At 33.2% G+C, this 19,279-nt stretch overlaps 1 protein-coding gene across 1 annotated transcript in view; it reads right to left on the bottom strand.

Annotated features, from left to right (window-relative positions):
* LOC142235161 (gustatory receptor for sugar taste 64f-like) overlaps positions 1 to 14,153 on the bottom strand; it is a 28,640-nt gene extending 14,487 nt beyond the window's left edge. Inside the window, exons 1-5 of the mRNA XM_075306419.1 lie at positions 13,969 to 14,153; positions 8,263 to 8,420; positions 8,078 to 8,146; positions 2,571 to 2,762; positions 2,205 to 2,399 (exon numbers count right to left, since the gene is read on the bottom strand). Coding sequence (XP_075162534.1) covers positions 2,205 to 2,399; positions 2,571 to 2,762; positions 8,078 to 8,146; positions 8,263 to 8,420; positions 13,969 to 14,072 — 718 coding nt within the window. The 5' untranslated portion in view covers positions 14,073 to 14,153. The remainder of the gene's footprint in view (positions 1 to 2,204; positions 2,400 to 2,570; positions 2,763 to 8,077; positions 8,147 to 8,262; positions 8,421 to 13,968) is intronic.
* Positions 14,154 to 19,279: the final 5,126 nt, after the last annotated feature.

Genomic DNA, 19,279 nt, shown 5'->3' with positions numbered 1-19,279 from the left:
CCAAATATTCTATAGAAATAACATTTTGACAAAATTTTCTATAGAAATAAAATTTTTACAAAATTTTCAAAAGATTTAAAATTTTGACAACATTCTCTATAGAATTAAAATTTTGACAACATCTTCTACAGAAATAAAATTTTGCCAAAATTTTCTATAGAAATAAATTTTGACAAAATTTTCTATAGGAATAAAATTTCGACAAAATTTTCTATAGGAATAAAATTTCGACAATATTGTCTATAGAAATAAAATTTTGACAGAATTTTCTATAGAAATAACATTTTGCTAGATTATTTTTGCTCGAGTGGCAAGCATGATTATGAACCGATATGGACCAATTTTTGTGTGACTGGGGATCGGATATATATAACTATAGACCGATATGGACCAATTTTGGCATGGTTTTTATCGGCTATATATTAACACCACGTTGCAAATTTCAACAGGATCGGATGAATTTTGCTCGTCCAAGTGGCTCCGAAGTTCAAATCTGGGGATCGGTTTATATAGGGGCTATATATAATTATGGACTGATGTGCACCAATTTTTGAATGGTTCTTAGAGACTATATACTAATGCCATGTACCAAATTTCAGCCAGATCGGATGAAATTTGCTTCTTTTAGAGGATCCGCAAACCAAATCTGGGAATCGGTTTACATGGGGGCTATATATAATTATGGACCGATATGGACCAATTTTTGCATGGTTGTTAGAGTCCATATACTAACACTACGTACCAAATTTCAACCGGATCGGATGAATTGTGCTCCTCTAAGAGGCTCCGGAGTTCAAATCTGGGGATCGGTTTATATGGCGGCTATATATAGTTATGGACCGATATGGACCAATTTTTGCATGGTTGTTAGAGACCATATACTAATACCATGTACCAAATTTTAGCCGTATCGGATGAAATTTGCTTCTCTTTGAGGCTCCACAAGCCAAATCTGGGGATCGGTTTATATGGGGGCTATATATAATTATGGACCGATGTGGACCAATTTTTGCACGGTTGTTAGAGACACTATACTAACACCATGTACCAAATTTCAGCTGGATCGGAAGAAATTTGCTTCTCTTAGAGCAATCGCAAGCCAAATTTGGGGGTCCGTTTATATGGGGGCTATACGTAAAAGTGGACCGATATGGACCAATTTATGCATGGTTTTTAGAGACCATATACTGACACCATGTACCAAATTTCTGCCTGATCGGATGAAATTTGCTTCTTTTAGAGCAATCGCAAGCCAAATATGGGGGTCCGTTTATATGGGGGCTATACGTAAAAGTGGACCGATATGGACCAATTTTTGCGTGGTTGTTAGAGACCATATACTGACACCATGTACCAAATTTCAGCCGGATCGGATGAAATTTGCTTCTCTTAGAGCAATCGCAAGCCAAATATGGGGGTCCGTTTATATGGGGGCTATACGTAAAAGTGGACCGATATAGCCCATTTGCAATACCATCCGACCTACATCAATAACAACTACTTGTGCCAAGTTTCAAGTCGATAGCTTGTTTCGTTCGGAAGTTAGCGTGATTTCAACAGATGGACGGACGGACGGACATGCTCAGATCGACTCAGAATTTCACCACGACCCAGAATATATATACTTTATGGGGTCTTAGAGCAATATTTCGATGTGTTACAAACGGAATGACAAAGTTAATATACCCCCATCCTAGGGTGGAGGGTATAAAAACAAAAACATATCCAGATTCGCAAATCAAAGTAACTATGCTCAGTAATTACAAAGTAGCTTGCAGGAAATTTTTTTCCAAACTCGGGGATTAAACGCATTTTTTTCAAAGATTTCTAGACTTTTCAAGCATAATAAAATACTTGACAAATACAAATGATTTTTTTTTGAAAACTATAAAGAATGAGTGGCAAATGTAGCTGCCTCACAAGACCATCACATTTTTATGATTGGCCTAAAATTTGTCCTATCTCTAAACTTTATCGTTTTATAGAGAAATGTAGGAAAAGTTTTAAAATAAAAAATTACATTTTCAGACAAAACAAGTGGAATATGAGATACAAAAAACAAAATCCATAAATATTTCTTTAACTTTAAAAACAGACAAAAGTATTTTTATCCTTAGACCCATACCAACAGAATTTCCTTCTTCATCTTCTTCCTAATGTTAATGCTAATATTTGAAGCTTAGAGAATGTCGTTGTATACTCACCCAATGACATCATCATTCCCACCAAAAATACCATTCGAATTTTTTTCGCCATTTGTCTTTTTTCCTTGAGCAATGTATACGAAGGCAAATCACTCTCAATGTTGTGCCATTCCATCATTAAAGATGGCCATTTACGAGCCAATTGTAAAGCACTCAGACACACAATTATTATAGGCAAACGGAAAGCCAATGGTTCTTGTTGTTATAGTTGTCATTGTTTTTGGTTGGGTCAATCCCGCATTGGATCAAATGAAATGGAAAATACGATTAGACTTTATTGGAATTGGATTTTTTTTTTTTAATATTTTAGGTGAGCGGTATTTTTTTTTTTTGGCTAGTCATTGTGATCCATTTAATTTCACTTACCAATGTTATTGAAAGTTATGGGTCTATGGAGGATTTTATAGATGCTGATTATAGTATCGATGACCATGCATACAATAAAGACCATGCTATAGATAGTACGAAAACTCCACCATGAAAAGGAGAGATAACGTGGATGAGATGCCGTTACACCACGAACTGGCATCATTGTAAAACATTCAGCTATAACGAAAACTGTGAAGAGGACAAAAGAGAGATATTTTGGAATTACTGAGAATTTATATAAAATTTAAAAAATATTCTTATTAAATTTAAAGTTGCAAACGGGAAAACTCAAATCAAAATGGAATCGAAGAGTTCGGGTAGTGCTCTTCCAAGTTTTTCAAATTAAATCGCAACTTTTCCCCAAAATATTCGTGATAAAAATCCCTACAGGAAATTGATCATTGCCAGGACCCGTACAGGAGTAGTTCCCGGTGAGTGAGGAGCAATCCCAGATCTGGTCAAACCATATGGAAGAGATCACTCACGTTTTATTATTAACATAAAAGGGTAAATTTACACTTAAGGACATGACTTGAACTCATTCCAAAGAACGAGCCCTAGGACAGTTTAGTAGACAGGTTCCCATGAAACAGTCTCAGTCAACCTCTCAAGAATGTTAGGGAAAATATATCCATTCGTTTCAGCGCCACATACATATCAAAAACTGAGTTATACACGAAGAAATATTTTTGCTATATAATCCTCCACGGGAATCTCCAAATAGGATCCACAAAAAGTGAACGCATTTTTCTCGAGAAGAAGTGCCTACGAATATTAGGGAAATTTTAGGAAAAATAAATTTTGTGTATGGGTCTAAAATGCCAGTAGATTTTCAATTTGTGGCAAATCGGATAAAAACTACAATTTCTAGAAACCCTAGGCGTTAAATCGGGAGTTCGGTGTAAAGGGGGCTATACCAAAACATGGAAGAATACACACAATATTCAGCACATTTAATTGTAGTTCTAGAATCTAGACCTCAAATCGGAGGGCCGGTTTATGAGGAGGCTATATCAAAAGCTGTACCGATACTCACCATTTTCGGCACACCGCCTTAAGGTCCTAGAATAACTCTAGATTTGATTGATTTGTGTTACAAACGGAATGACAACCTTATTATACCCCCGTCACCATTCTATGGTGATGGGTATAAAAATTGTTTTTACTAGAGGTGTGCACGTGAGTAATATTTTACTCACGCACACTCACGACGGAAAAATCTTACTCACGCACGATATTGTTTGGTAGGACTCACGCACAAAAAGTGGACGCATTTCTCTCGACTGCATTCACTTGTTTGTATGCCTTATATTTATACCCTGCGCCACACTGTGGAACAGGGTATTATAAGTTAGTGCATATGTTTGCAACACCCAGAAGGAGACGAGATAGACACATGGTGTCTTTGGCAAAAATGCTCAGGGTTGGCTCTTGAGTCGATATAGCGATGTCCGTCTGTCACACGCAGAGAAGAAACATGATTGCCACAATCATATTCGAAGAGCAAAATAATATGATAGCAGCTATTTTTGCGGCGACCATGTAACATTTTAACCTGCAACCATGTTGGCTCAGTGAACATGGTTCTAAGAAAAATACAATTGTCCTCATCTAAAATGTTATTATATTGATAAAAAGAATTTTGTTTCCATTAAAAGACAATGGTCACGATCTAAAATGTTATGTTATTCGTCAAAAATGTTTTTCTTCTAGTTAAAAGAACATGGTCACAACCTAAAATGTTTTGATTTGTATGAAAAAACTTTTTTCGTCGTCGAAAAAGGACACCACTTGAGAAAAGAAAACACAAAATCAACTTTATTTATTTGTTTTTATTTATTTATAAACTAATTCATTGTTTATTTGTATTTATAATGTCGTGCAAGCAAACTTCACATATTTTTACACACTCTAGTTTGGTTCAATTTCAACAATAAGTAATCATTCCATATTTACTTCGTGCCCATCAAATGTACAAACGCAGACATCATGTAACTGCAAATAAAAATAAATTATACCATATATCAAAATGCAGAACAAAAACCAGGTATATTTTTTTCAATTACACTTTCCTTTTTTGTATTCACATAAAACCACGTGCCATTTCTGAATAAATAAATTAACACAAAACACAATAATTCCGTATTCTCCGACCATTCCAAGAAACAATCAACACACGACTGACGCGCAAAATGAAAATCGTGTGTACCTGCTCAATGTTTTTAAAAAATTCTTGTCGCTGCAAAAAAATTAAAAAATTAAATGGTCACGAAAACAATGTACATGGTCTTTATGGCCATGTAATGGTTGTAGACATGTCTATACGTAAACTATAAAAATACTTTTTTCTCTGCAAAAAAGTAAAAAAATTGAATGGTCAGATACATGATTTTCCTGACCATATAATGGTCTCAAATTCTATCATTTAAATAATAGAACATGTTTGCGGCATTTGAGAACCATTTAAATGCTTATTGCCAACATATATTTTTCTCCGCTCGAAAATTATTTTTACAAAGACAAAATACATGGTTTTCGCGACAATTACATACTCTAAATAAGCATTAAATGGATGCGGCAACCATGTCCAAACATGTTTTTTCTGTGCGTGCAGCGAACACATTTTTGTAATCAAAGTCTACGTCGCAGTTTTAGTCCAATCGACTTCAAATTTGACAATAGTATGTGTTTTGGCTCAGAATAGAACCCTATTGATTTTGGAAGAAATCGGTTCAGATTTAGATATAGTTCCCATATATATCTTTCGCCCGATTTGGACTAATACGGTCCCAGAAGCCAGAGTTTACCCCAATTTGATAGAAATTTTGCACTAGGAGTACAATTAGTAGTGTAGTCAAATGTGCCAAAATTTTTTGAAATCGGTTCAGATTTAGATATAGCTCCCATATATAGCTTTCGCCCGATTTACACTCATATGACCACAGAGGCCAACTTTTTGCTTCGATTTAGTTGAAATTTTTGGAGTAGGGAGTAGAATTGGCATTGTAGATATGCGTGCTCAATTTGGTTGAAATCGGTTCTGATTTAGATATATCGCCCATATATAGCTTTCGCCCGATTTACACTCATATGACCACAGAGGCCAATTTTTAACTCCGATTTAGTTGAAATTTTGCATAGGGAGTAGAATTAGCATTGTTGCTATGCGTGCCAAATTTGGTTGAAATCGGTTCAGATTTAGATATACCTCCCATATAAATGTTTTTCTGATTTCGACAAAAATGGTCAAAATACCAACAATTTCCTTGTAAAATCGCCACTGCTTAGTCGAAAAGTTGTAAAAAATGACTCTAATTTTCCTAAACTTCTAATACATATATATCGAGCGATAAATCATAAATAAACTTTTGCAAAGTTTCCTTAAAATTGCTTCAGATTTAAATGTTTCCCATATTTATTTTTTTACTAACATTGTGTTCCACCCTAGTGCATTAGCCGACTTAAATTTTGAGTCTATAGATTTTGCAGAAGTCTATCTAATTCGGTCCAGATCGAGTGATATTTAAATGTATGTATTTGGGACAAACCTTTATATATAGCCCCCAACACATTTGACGGATGTGATATGGTATCGAAAATTTAGATCTACAAAGTGGTGCAGGGTATAATATAGTCGGCCCCGCCCGACTTTAGACTTTCCTTACTTGTTTTTACTAACATTGTATTCCACCTTAGTGCATTATCCGACTTAAATTTTGAGTCTATAGATTTTGTAGAAGTCTATCAAATTTTGTCCAGATCGAGAGATATTTAAATGTATGTATGTTATTTGGGACAAACATTTATATATAGCCCCCAACATATTTGACGGATGTAATATGGTATCAAAAATCTACAAAGTGGTGCAGGGTATAATATAGTCGGCCCCACCCGACTTTAGACTTTCCTTACTTGTTTTACTTCTACAAAATCTCTAGAATTAAAATTTAAATCGGCTAACGCTATCCAGTTAATTGGAGGAAACTTCCATTGAAAATGGGTCTAAAATGTGTAACAGTCTACCATATTTCCCCAACTCTGGTGTACGTATATATGGGAGCTATATACAATCTGAACCTGATTTTGACTAAATTTGACATGTACCACTGTGGTATCACAATGGACTGAATAGTCTAAGTGAGCCTGATACATCGGGCTGCCACATAACCTAACCTAACCATAGTTAGAATAATAATTCTGCTACCTATGCGAAATTTCAAGTAAATGGGAGTATAGCTTGACCCCCCTGGTCATATGAGTGCAAATCGGACGGAAGATATATATGGGAGCCATATCTAAATCCGAACCGATTTCAACCAAATTTGGCACAATTACCGATACTACTAAATGTACTCCTTGTGCGAAATTTGAAGCAAATCACGGCAAAATCCTGGATTTTGAGGCCATATAAGTTCAAATCGGACGAAAGATATATATGGGAGCTATATCTAAATCTGAATCGATTTTGACCCTATTTGGTACATAAATAATATCGTTAAAAGTACCGCTTGTGCAAAATTTGAAGTAAGTCAGGGCAAAACTCTGGCTTTTGAGACCATATAAGTCCAAATCAGGCGAAAGATATATATGTGAGCTATATCTAAATCTGAACCGATTAACAAAATTTGACACACTTAACGATACTATTAACCGTACCTCTTGTGCAAAATTTGAAGCAAATCACGGCAAAACTCTGGCTTTTGTGGACATATAAGTTCAAATCGGACGAAAGATATATATGGGAGCTATATCTAAATCTGAATCGATTTCAACCAAATTTGGCACACATAGCTACAATGCTTAATCTACTCCCTGTGCAAAATTTCAACCCAATTGGGCCAAAACTCTGGCTTTTAGGACGATATTAGTCCTTATCGGGCGAAAGATATATTTATATGCGAGCTATATCTAAATCTGAACCGATTTGAATCAAATTTTGCTCACTTGACTATACGACTAAGTGTTATGTCTGTACAAAATTTCAAGCAAATCGGTATAAAACTCTGTCTGCTGGGTCCATATTAGTGCATATCGGGCGAATGATATATATGGGAGCTATATCTAAATCTGAACCGATTTCTTTCAAAATCAATGGGGTTCTGTTCTGACCCAAATTAGGAACATGTGCCAAATTTGAAGGCGATTGGATTTAAATTGCGACCTAGACTTTGATCACAAAAATGTGTTCACAGACAGACGGACGGACGGACATGGTTATATCGACTCAGGGACCCACCCTGAGGATTATTGCCAAAGACACCATGTGTATATCTCGTCTCCTTCTGGGTGTTACAAACATATGCACTAACTTATAATACCCTGTTCCACAGTGTGGCGCAGGGTATAAAAATTGCAATAAACTAGATTATCGGTACCAGTCCTGTGATAGATCCGTCAGGAGCAACTTGGAGAAATTTTCCCATAGGGATCTTTTTAATAATTATTACCAATAGCATAACTATGCTTGCATAGTACTATTAATATATTTTAATTTTTATACCTACTTCTTCCAACAGCTTCATGAAAATGTCCCCCAGATGAAAAATTATTCTTCATAGATTTCTTATAAAAATCTGAAAGATAGAAAAAAAAAAACCAACAATAACCAGAATAAAAAAAATCAATAACCTTCCTTTGATATTGCTCCCATAAATAATTTAATTAAATTCATTCCAGCCAGAAAACTTACTTGGTGGTTTCTCTATATAATGCTCCCCATTTCTTCTATCTGTCTTTGTGGTATACGACGACGAATTGAAATGGTCACAATCACTGATGACCTGCAGACGTAGACTACCAGACCTTTGTAAAGGAGATGACTTGAGTTCAACATTCTGATGTGCAGAGCTGTCGATTAGATTGAGAAATTGAGAATTGATCAAAGCTTAAGGGTGAAGGTGAAGGGTAGATTCAAGGTTTCGGACAGGCCGAATCTTTAATGCACCCTTCACAAAGGATGGCATAGAAAGTTCTACTAAAGACTGTCATCCACAATCGAATTACTTGGACTGTGGCAAAACTTTTTAACAAATGTTAAAAAGTTTTGCCACATTGTTAAACAAAGAAACCAGACTAAATCTTAATATATGAATCAATTCAGTTCTTGATCGGTTTTGTATAGAGGAGCCTTTAATTTATTAATCAATCACCGAAGTCAATTGAAAAATTAATTCATTGATAAGTAAAAATTAATTAATACAATTAATAGTTGTGATTGATTTATGCTTCAATTAAAAAATTCATTGCACCAAATAAATTTTGTAATTGAATATTTTTATACCCTCCACCATAGGATGGGGGGTATATTAACTTTGTCATTCCGTTTGTAACACATCGAAATATTGCTCTAAGACCCCATAAAGTATATATATTCTGGGTCGTGGTGAAATTCTGAGTCGATCTAAACATGTCCGTCCGTCCGTCCGTCCGTCTGTTGAAATCACGCTAACTTCCGAACGAAACAAGCTATCCACTTGAAATTTGGCACAAGTAGTTGTTATTGATGTAGGTCAGATGGTACTGCAAATGGGCCATATCGGTCCACGTTTACGTATAGCCCCCATATAAAGGGACTCTCAGATTTGGCTTGTGGAGCCTCTAACAGAAGCATATTTCATCTGATCCGGCTGAAATTTGGTACATGGTGTTGGTATATGGTCTCTAATAACCATGCAAAAATTGGTCCACATCGGTCCATAATTATATATAGCCCCCATATAAACCGATCCCCAGATTTGGCTTGTGGAGCCTCAAAGAGAAGCAAATGTCATCCGATCTTGTTGAAATTTGGTACATGGTGTTGGTATATGGTCTCTAACAATCATGCAAAAATTGGTCCACATCGGCCCCTAATTATATATAGGCCCCATATGAACCGATCCCCAGATTTGGCTTGTGGAGCCTCTAACAGAAGCATATTTCATCCGATCCGGCTGAAATTTGGTACATGGTGTTGGTATATGGTCTCTAACAACCATGCAGAAATTGGTCCACATCGGCCCATAATTATATATAGCCCCCATATAAACCGATCCCCAGATTTGGCTTGCGGAGCCTCAAAGAGAAGCAAATTTCATTCGATCTTGTTGAAATTTGGTACATGGTGTTGGTATATGGTCTCTAACAACCATTCAAAAATTGGTCCACATCGGTCCATAATTATATACAGCCACCATATAAACCGATCCCCAGATTTGGCTTGCGGAGCCTCAAAGAGAAGCAAATTTCATCCGATCTTGTTGAAATTTGGTACATGGTGTTGGTATATGGTTTCTAATAACCATGCACAAATTGGTCCACATCGGTCCATAATTATATATAGCCCCCATATAAACCGTTCTCCAGATTTGACCTCCGGAGCGTCTTGGAGGAGCAAAATTCATCCGATCCGGTTTAAATGTGGAACGTGGTGTTAGTATATGGCCGCTAACAACCATACCAAAATTGGTCCTTATCGGTCTATAGTTATATATAGCCGATCTCCAATCACACAAAAATTGATCCATATCGGTTCATAATCATGGTTGCCACTCGAGCAAAAAATAATATACCAAAATTTTGATTCTATAGAAAATTTTGTCAACATTTTATTTCTATTGAACATTTTGTCAAAATTTTATTTCTATAGAAAATTTTGTTAAAATTTTATTCCTATAAAAAATTTTTTGAAAATTTTATTTCTATAGCATGGTTGGCATGGTTGTTAAATATCATATACTACCACCACGTACCAAATTTCAACCAGATCGAATGAATTTTTTTTCTCCGAAAGGCACCGGGGGTCAAATCTGGGGATATATAATTATTGACCGATGTGGACCAATTTTTGCATGGTTATTAGAGACCATATACCAACACCATTTACCAAATTTCTGCCGGATCGGATGAAATTTGCTTCTCTTAGAGGCTCCGCAAGCCAAATCGGGGGACCGGTTTGTATGGGGCTATACGTAAAAGTGGACCGAAATGGCCCATTCGCAATACCATCTGACCTACATCAATAACAACTACTTGTGCCAAGTTTCAAGTCGATAGCTTGTTTCGTTCGGAAGATAGTGTGATTTCAACAGACGGACGGACATGCTCAGATCGACTCAGAATTTCACCACGACCCGGAATATATATACATTATGGGGTCTTAGAGCAATATTTCGATGTGTTACAAACGGAATGACAAAGTTAATATACCCCCTTCCTATGGAGGAGGGTATACAAAAGTGTTGTTCCACCAAGACAACGCACCGTACCACAAGTCATTGAGAACGATGGCAAAAATTCATGAATTGGGCTTCGAATTGCTTCCCCACCCACCGTATTCACCAGATCTGGCCCCCAGCGACTTTTCTCAGACCTCAAAAGGATGCTCGCAGGGAAAAAATTTGCCTGCAATGAAGAGGTGATCGCCGAAACTGAGGCCTATTTTGAGGCAAAACCGAAGGAGTACTTCCACAATGGTATCAAAAAATTGGAAGGTCGTTATAATCGTTGTATCGCTCTTGAAGGGAACTATGTTGAATAATAAAAACTAATTTTGACAAAAAAATGTGTTTTTCTTTGTTATACCGGGGACTTATCAGCCAAACTGTTATATAATTATGGACGATGTGGACCATTTTGTGCATGGTTGTTAGAGACCATATACTAACACTATGTACCGAATTTCAGCCGGATCGGATGAAATTTGCTTCTCTTAGAGGCTCCGCAAGCCAAATCTGGGGATCGGTTTATATGGGAGCTATCCGAAAAAGTGGACCGATATGGCCCATTTACAATACCATCCGATCTACATCAATAAGAACTACTTGTGCCAAGTTTCAAGTCGATAGCTTGTTTCGTTCGGAAGTTAGCTTGATTTCAACAGACGGACGACTTTATGGGGTCTTATGTTAGAGTAATATTTCGATGTGTTACAAACGGAATGACAAAGTTAATATACCCCCCCCCCCCCCTCCGGACAGACGGACATGGCTATATCGACTCAGGAGCCCACCCTGAGCATTTTTGCCAAAGACACCATGAGTCTATCTTGTCTCCTTCTGGGTGTTGCAAACAGGTGCACTAACTTATAATACCCTGTTCCACAGTGTGGCGCATGGTATAAAAATTACCAAAAACTACCAAAAACAAAATGTTATTTTTCAGTTTTTGATTTCTATAGAAAATTTTGTCAAAAATTTATTTCTATCCAAAATTTTATCAAAATTGAATTTTTATGGAAAAACTTGTAAATTTCTTTGCAATAGAAATTTTTGTCAAAATATTACTCCTAGAGAAAATTTTGTCAAAATTTTATTCCTGGTCAAAATTTTATTCCTAGAGAAAATTTTGTCAAAATTTTATTCCTAGAAAAAAAGATGTCAAATTCCTATAGAAAATTGTCTCAACATTTTATTTCTATAAGAAATTTGGACAAAATTTAATTTCTATAGACAATTTTATGAATATTTTATTCTTATTAAAAATTTTGTCAAAATTTTATTCCTATAGAAATTTTTGTCAAAATTTTATTCTTACAGAAAATATAGTCAAAATTTTATTCTAACAGAAAATTTTGTAAAATTGTTATTCCTAGATAACATTTTGTCAAAATTTTATTCCTACAGAAAATTTTGTCAAAATTTTATTCTTACAGAAAATTTTATCAAAATTTTATTCCTAGAGAAGATTTTATCAAAATTTTATTCCCACAGAATTTATTTTATTTTTATAGAAAATTTTTGTTATTCTTACAGAAAATTTTGTCAAGATTTTATTCCTAGAAAGAAAAGATGTCAAATTCCTATAGAAAATTGGGTCAACATTTTTTTCTTATAGAAAATTTTGTCAGAATTTTATTCCTATAGAAATTTTTTTCAAAATTGTATTCTTACAGAAAATTTTGTCAAAATTTTATTCTTACAGAAAATATAGTCAAAATTTTATTCTAACAGAAAATTTTGTAAAATTGTTATTCCTAGAGAAAATTTTGTCAAAATTTTATTCCTACAGAAAATTTTGTCAAAATTTTATTCTTACAGAAAATTTTATCAAAATTTTATTCCTAGAGAAAATTTTATCAAAATTTTATTCCCACAGAATTTATTTTATTTTTATCGAAAATTTTTGTTATTCTTACAGAAAATTTTGTCAAGATTTTATTCCTAGAAAAAAAGATGTCAAATTCCTATAGAAAATTGGGTCAACATTTTATTCCTATAGAAAATTTTGTCAGAATTTAAGTCCTATAGAAATTTTTTTCAAAATTGTATTCTTACAGAAAATTTTGTCAAAATTTTATTCTTACAGAAAATTTTGTAAAATTTTTATTCCTGGAGAAAATTTTGTCAATATTTTATTCCTACAGAAAATTTTGTCAAAATTTTATTTCCACAGAAAATTTTGTCAAAATTTTATTCTTACAGAAAATTTTATCAAAATTTTATTCCTGGGGAAATTTTTTTCCCAAAGAATTTATTTTATTTTTATAGAAAATTTTTGTTAACATTTTTCTCCATAGAAAATTTTGTCAAAATTGTATTCCTAGAAACAATGTTGTCAAGATTTTATTCCTAGAAAAAAATGTTAAATTCCTATAGAAAAGTTTGTCAAAATTATATTCCTAGAGAAACTTTTGTCAAAATTTTATTCCTATAGAAAATTTTATACCTATAGAATTTCTTTCAAAATTGTATACTTATAGAAAATTTGACAAAAAAAAATGTATTTTTATTTGTTAGACCAGGGACTTATCAGCCATGTTTTGGTTTAGCCCCCATATAGACCGATTTCCCGATTTTACTTCTTGGGCTTATACAATCCGTAGTTTTCATCCAATTTGCTTGAATTGGAAATCTAGAGGTATTTTCGGACCATAAAGAAGTGTGCCAAAAATGGCGAGTATAGGTTCATGTTTTGGTATAGCCCCCATATAGACCGATCTCCCGATTTTACTTCTTGGGCTTCTAGAAGCCGTAGTGTTTATCCGATTTGCCTGAAATTCTAAATATTCTGGTATTTTAGGCTTACAAAAACACGAGTATCGGATTCAGTTTTTATCGGTCCATTTGGCAAGGCCCCCATATAGACCGATTTCACTTCTTGGAGGTGTACAAGGCGCACTGATCATAAAATTGCTTGAAACTCAATGTAAAATTTCCAGATTTTACTTCTCGGGAGAAAATCTACAGATTTAAGATTTCAAATCAAGACGTTATTTCTTGCACACTTACAAGAGATGTTACTCGTAATGATTCCTCTAAAACTCAAACAAATATGGTTCATATAAATCCAGAATCTGATATAGTCTTCATAGGTAAAATCTTTAAATTTATCTTCGGGAAGTGTACTGGTTGAACTGCTCTGCTTGATCAAACCCTGTTTTTTTTTTTTTGCAGTATAATCGTCATAGTTAGTTTACCTGGTATCATAGATTTTAACCAAGTGTCTTTGATTTGCCAAAGGCTTAGTTGCATTTTTACGATATCGCGGTAATTTCATAGTTAATTTATTTAACAATTTCATTGTACACAAAAATAACAAAACGAAAACACATGAAAAATATTAAAACAACCACAAAATATCACCGATAGCTACCTTAAGCAGCATTTCTTTAGAAACGAATATTGAAAACTGCAAACGGATATAATTTTTTGTAAAAATTTCACTATGTAGAAATGACCCGAGATATACTTGCCTTTTTGATAGCCTACTTCACGAACTAATGACAGTAATTAATATTTATGACAATTCTGACAAATTACTCTACCATTGTTAAAATTATTGTTTAAATTATTTGGTATTGTGTTGTATATATATTTTTTTATTTTGTGTTCTTTGTTAAATGGTACTTGACATGAAGTCAACCTGATTTCATTGTAATCACGAAAGCTAAATTGCCAAAGGGGCGAACATAATTTTAAGTGAAACGAACAACTTTCTTTGAGTTTCATTTTTAATGTTTACATCTCGTGGAAAACGTTTTTTTTTTTTGTTTCTCTTAATTTGAATATAAATTCAAAACTGCAGTTGACATACAATATCGTCATTAAAATTGTAAATATTTCTTTAAAAGCAAAATTCAAGAATATTTATTGAATAAATAAAATTTTTCAAAATTCATAAAACAACAAGTAAGGCAAGACTAAAGTCGGACGGGGCCGCCTATATTATACCCTGCACCACTTTGGTAGAATTCTACCAAAAATGGTAGATTTTTTAGTGATTGGTAGATTGATAGAATTGTTTCTGTTTTGGAAGATTTTGCAAAATATTCCTCCCCATTTAAGAGGTACATCACAAATTTTCTATAGAAATAAAATTTTGCCAACATTTTCCATTAAAATACAATTTTGACAAGATTTTGTATTGACATAAAATTTTGACAACATTCCCCATAGAAATAAAATTTATAAAAAATCTATATATATAAAATTCAATCTATGTTTGTTTGTTTGTTTGTATGAACCGAGTTGGCTCCGAAACGGCTGAACCGATTTACTTGAAACTTTCAGAGATCATAGGGGACGTTCATGTGGTGAAAATAGGGTACCTCATTTTTTGACACCTGGTCGCGGAGGGGGACCTCCCCTTTGTCGGACTTTTTGAAAATTGGACCAAAGTTGACCGATTTGCTTGAAAATTTTATTGAAGGTTGGGGTTGGCAACTAGACAAAGATCCGCTACTTTATATTTCGATATTTGGAGGCGGAGGGGGACCTCCCCTTTGTTCGACTTTTTTTTAAGTACAGTGAAAAAACTAAAATTCTCTAAATTATCTGAGATTTAAAGAGAACATGCGGTGAGGTTATGGAATTAATATGGGGTAACTGATGATTTCATATGCGGACGGGGAGGGGGACCTCCCCCTTGCCTTACTTTTTGAAACTTGGAACAAAATTATGCGATTTGCATGAAATTTTCATTGAATGTTGGGGTTGGCATCTAGACAAAAATCCGCTACATTATTTTTCGATATTTGGTCGGGGAGGGGGGCCACCCCTTTGCCCGACTTTTTTTAAAGTACAGTGAAAACAAAACTAAACTCCCCCGACTGAAATTTTACGGAAAAATGGGTGAGGTTATGAAATTTATATCAGGTTCCTGATTTTTTAATAAAAATAAAAGGGCATAGGGAGACATTTGCTTCTCTTAAGTACATACAGAGAAACAATTAAACTTTACCGAGTTACTTGAAATTTACAGAGGACTGGGGAGAGATCGTAACCTCTGTCAACCGTAATAGTTGATACCTGATTTTGTGATTTTTGGACGGAAGAGAGGCCGCCCCTTTAGGCTTATAATTTGCTTGACATTTTCTGGGACGTTTACAAAAGATACGCTTTTCGACATTTGGTCGGGCTCTATTAACCATTTTCCTTAATCTATATCTGTCCATAAAGCTCGAAAAATAATTGTATAATTAGATATAATGCATTTGGACGTCAATTGCCTGTTTCGGTATCAGGCTAACATGAAATATAAAAAAATTTAAGTTTTCTTGAAATTTACAAAGGAAGCGGGGGAAAAGGTTATAAATGAAGAGGCAACCTTCATTTCCCCACACTTGAAGGAAAGTTTCAAGAATTTTCAGGGAAGGTTAGGGGTGCTATTCACTACGGTGTTTGTCGATATTGTATCGGGGAAAGTTACGTCCCTTTAAAACAATAGAGCAAAAATTAAACATCTCCGATCTACTTGAAATTTACAGGGAACGTGGGAGGAGGTGATGAAATTTATACATGATTTTTAAATTAATATATTAATTTTGCGATATCTGGTTGGGGAAGGGGAAATTTGAAATAAACATTGTCGATTTACTTCGATAGAATTTATAGGAACCATTGAGTAGTTGCGAAATTAATATAGGGTACGTGATAGTCTGATATCAGGTCAGAGTGGAGCGAAGGTGGGGAGAGAGTTCCATTTTGCCGGTTTTTTCTCTTAAATTGAAAGTGGAGGGTTGTCCGTAAATGGGAACTCGGTATATAATTTTATGATTTTTGCACAGGCTTCTTTCTTCCAGACTTCTTATTAGTAAAGAGAGGGTTTCCTTTTGTCCGTTTTTTTTTTTTTTATTTCTTAAGTTGAAAGTAGAGGGTTGTCCGTAAATGGGAACTCGGTACATAATTTTATGATTTTTGCACAGGCTTCTGCCAGACTTCTTTTTAGTAAAGAACTTAAATTTACATGAAATTGGCAGCCAACGTAGAGGGTGCATTATTTTCCAACATTTTAGCAAATGTTAATGTGGTAAAATTGTTTACTACTTTTGCCTTTTCCGATTTATTGGATGGGAAACAGTAATTCTTTGTATGTTATTATAATATAATGCTTAATTTTCAGATATGTTGAGGAGAAGGATACCTTTCCTTGACAAACCACACTTAAAATTCACAAGAAATATAGAAGAAGGTACACCCTCTCCCGCCGTATTTGTACCTATAAACGAAAAATCAAGTAGTCCGATTTGTTTAAAAGAATTCATATCTTTTCGAATTTGTTTTCAGCACGAAGGATATAGTTGACTAAGTTAACGCAAAATGTTCCTCCAAATACGCTTCGGAAGGCGCAGCGAAGCGGGCCGGGTTACGCTATATAGTATAAATATAAATGTGTAACTTAAAAAAAAAGTGTTCGGTCGGAGCAGGGATTGAACCCACGACCCTTTGCATGCAAGGCAGACATGCTAACCACTGCTCCACGTGGCAAACAAATGTATGTTTCTGTTAAATAATGTTATGTTTGCATGGGCTCGTGGGCGCTGCAAACTATGCTATATAAATGTAACTTATAACGATAATTATCTACTGGTTACTATAACAGCTACGTAGTCCAGTGGATAGTGTGTTGGCTTACAAACTGTATGGTCCTCGGTTCGATTCTCCGTGCGGGCGAAAGGTAAAATTTTAAAAATTTATAAAAGTGTATAATTTCTTCAACATTACTTGAATTACAGAAAAAGGTGCCAAGAACTAAAAAATTTCGTGGAAGTGAAAATTACGAGTATGTTTTCGTCTTTGGGAAAAATTCTTCCAAGCATATAATATTTTTGGGCTCAAAATGCTTCCAAACATATAATATGTTCACATAAAACTAACATATTAATGTTTCGGCAGTATCCAATAATATATGTGCTTCCTGCAAAATATATTTGGAACATATGTTAAAGAAGCGATTTTTTTGAGGGTGTATAAAAAATTTTCCCAAAATTTTATTTTTTAGAAAATTTGGTAAAATTTTTATTTTTATAAAAAATTTTGTTAAAATTGTATTTCTACAGAAAAATTTATCAAAATTTTATTTTTATAGAAAATTTTGTCAAAATTTGTTATCTATAAAAAATTTTGTCAAAATTTGTTATCTATAAAAAAGTTTGTCAAAATTTGTTATCTATAAAAAATTTTGTCAAAATTTTATTTCTATAGAAAATGTTGTCAAAATTTTATTTCTATGGAAAAATTTATTTTACTTCTATAGAAAATTTTGTCAAAATTTTATTTCTATAGAAAATTTTGTCAAAATTTTATTTCTATAGAAAATTTCGACGAAATTTTCTTTTTATAGAAAATTTTGTAAAAAATTTTCTTTTTATAGAAAATTATTACAAAATTTTATTTCTATAGAAAATTTTGTAAAAATTTCATTTCTTTAGAAAATTTTGTCAAAATGTTATATCTATAGAACATGTTGACAAAATTTGTCAAAATTTTATTTCTATAGAAAATTTTGTCAAATTTTATTTCTAGAGAAAATTTTCTTAAGATTTTATTTCTATAAAAAATTTTGTCAATATTTTATTTTTAGAAAATGTTGTCAAATTTTTATTTCTATAGAAAATTTTGTCAAAATTTTATTTCTATAGAAAATTTTGTCAAAATTTTATTTCTATAGAAAATTTCGACGAAATTTTCTTTTTATAGAAAATTTTGTAAAAATTTTATTTTTATAGAAAATTATTACAAAATTTTATTTCTATAGAAAATTTTGTAAAAATTTTATTTCTTTAGAAAATTTTGTCAAAATGTTATATCTATAGAGCATGTTGACAAAATTTGTCAAAATTTTATTTCTATAGAAAAATTTGTCAAATTTTATTTCTAGAGAAAATTTTCTTAAGATTTTATTTCTATAAAAAAATTTTGTCAATATTTTATTTTTAGAAAATGTTGTCAAATTTTTATTTCTATGGAAAATTTTGTTAAAATGTTATTTCTATAGAAAAATTTCGACGAAATTTTATTTCTAACTTTTATTCTTATCGAAAATTTTGTCAAAATTCTATTTCTATAGAAACAAATACCCGGTTCCACGGTGTGGTGCAGGGTATAAACATTTTTGTAATTTATAATGTATATACACTAAAATTGAGCCAATGAAACTAATTCGTTGATATAATGAAATGTTTCGTTATTTTAAGGAATTTTCTGTTAATCAACGAAACGTTTCGTACTATTAACGAATATTTTCATTGCATTACTGAAAATATTTCGTTATATCAATAAAAAAAATATTGGTTGGCTCAACATAAATTTTTTTTTTGTACACCAAAAAAAAATATATTTTTTTTTTTTTGGTTTAATCACCCAATTCACCGATCCAATGATTTTTAATGGAATTTGCTGTAATTGCAAATATACTCTTTCAGTGGTCACAGTAAATAAAATAATTAATTGATTCTTGCAATTTCTGTCATAAATATCAAAAAACCTGTTATATCGATATTTATTGAT

The sequence above is a fragment of the Haematobia irritans genome, chromosome 4, assembly GCF_050003625.1.
Source record: "Haematobia irritans isolate KBUSLIRL chromosome 4, ASM5000362v1, whole genome shotgun sequence".
Classification (NCBI taxonomy): domain Eukaryota; kingdom Metazoa; phylum Arthropoda; class Insecta; order Diptera; family Muscidae; genus Haematobia; species Haematobia irritans.
Note: the sequence above shows the minus strand (reverse complement) of the source record. Positions and strands in the feature narration are given on the sequence as shown.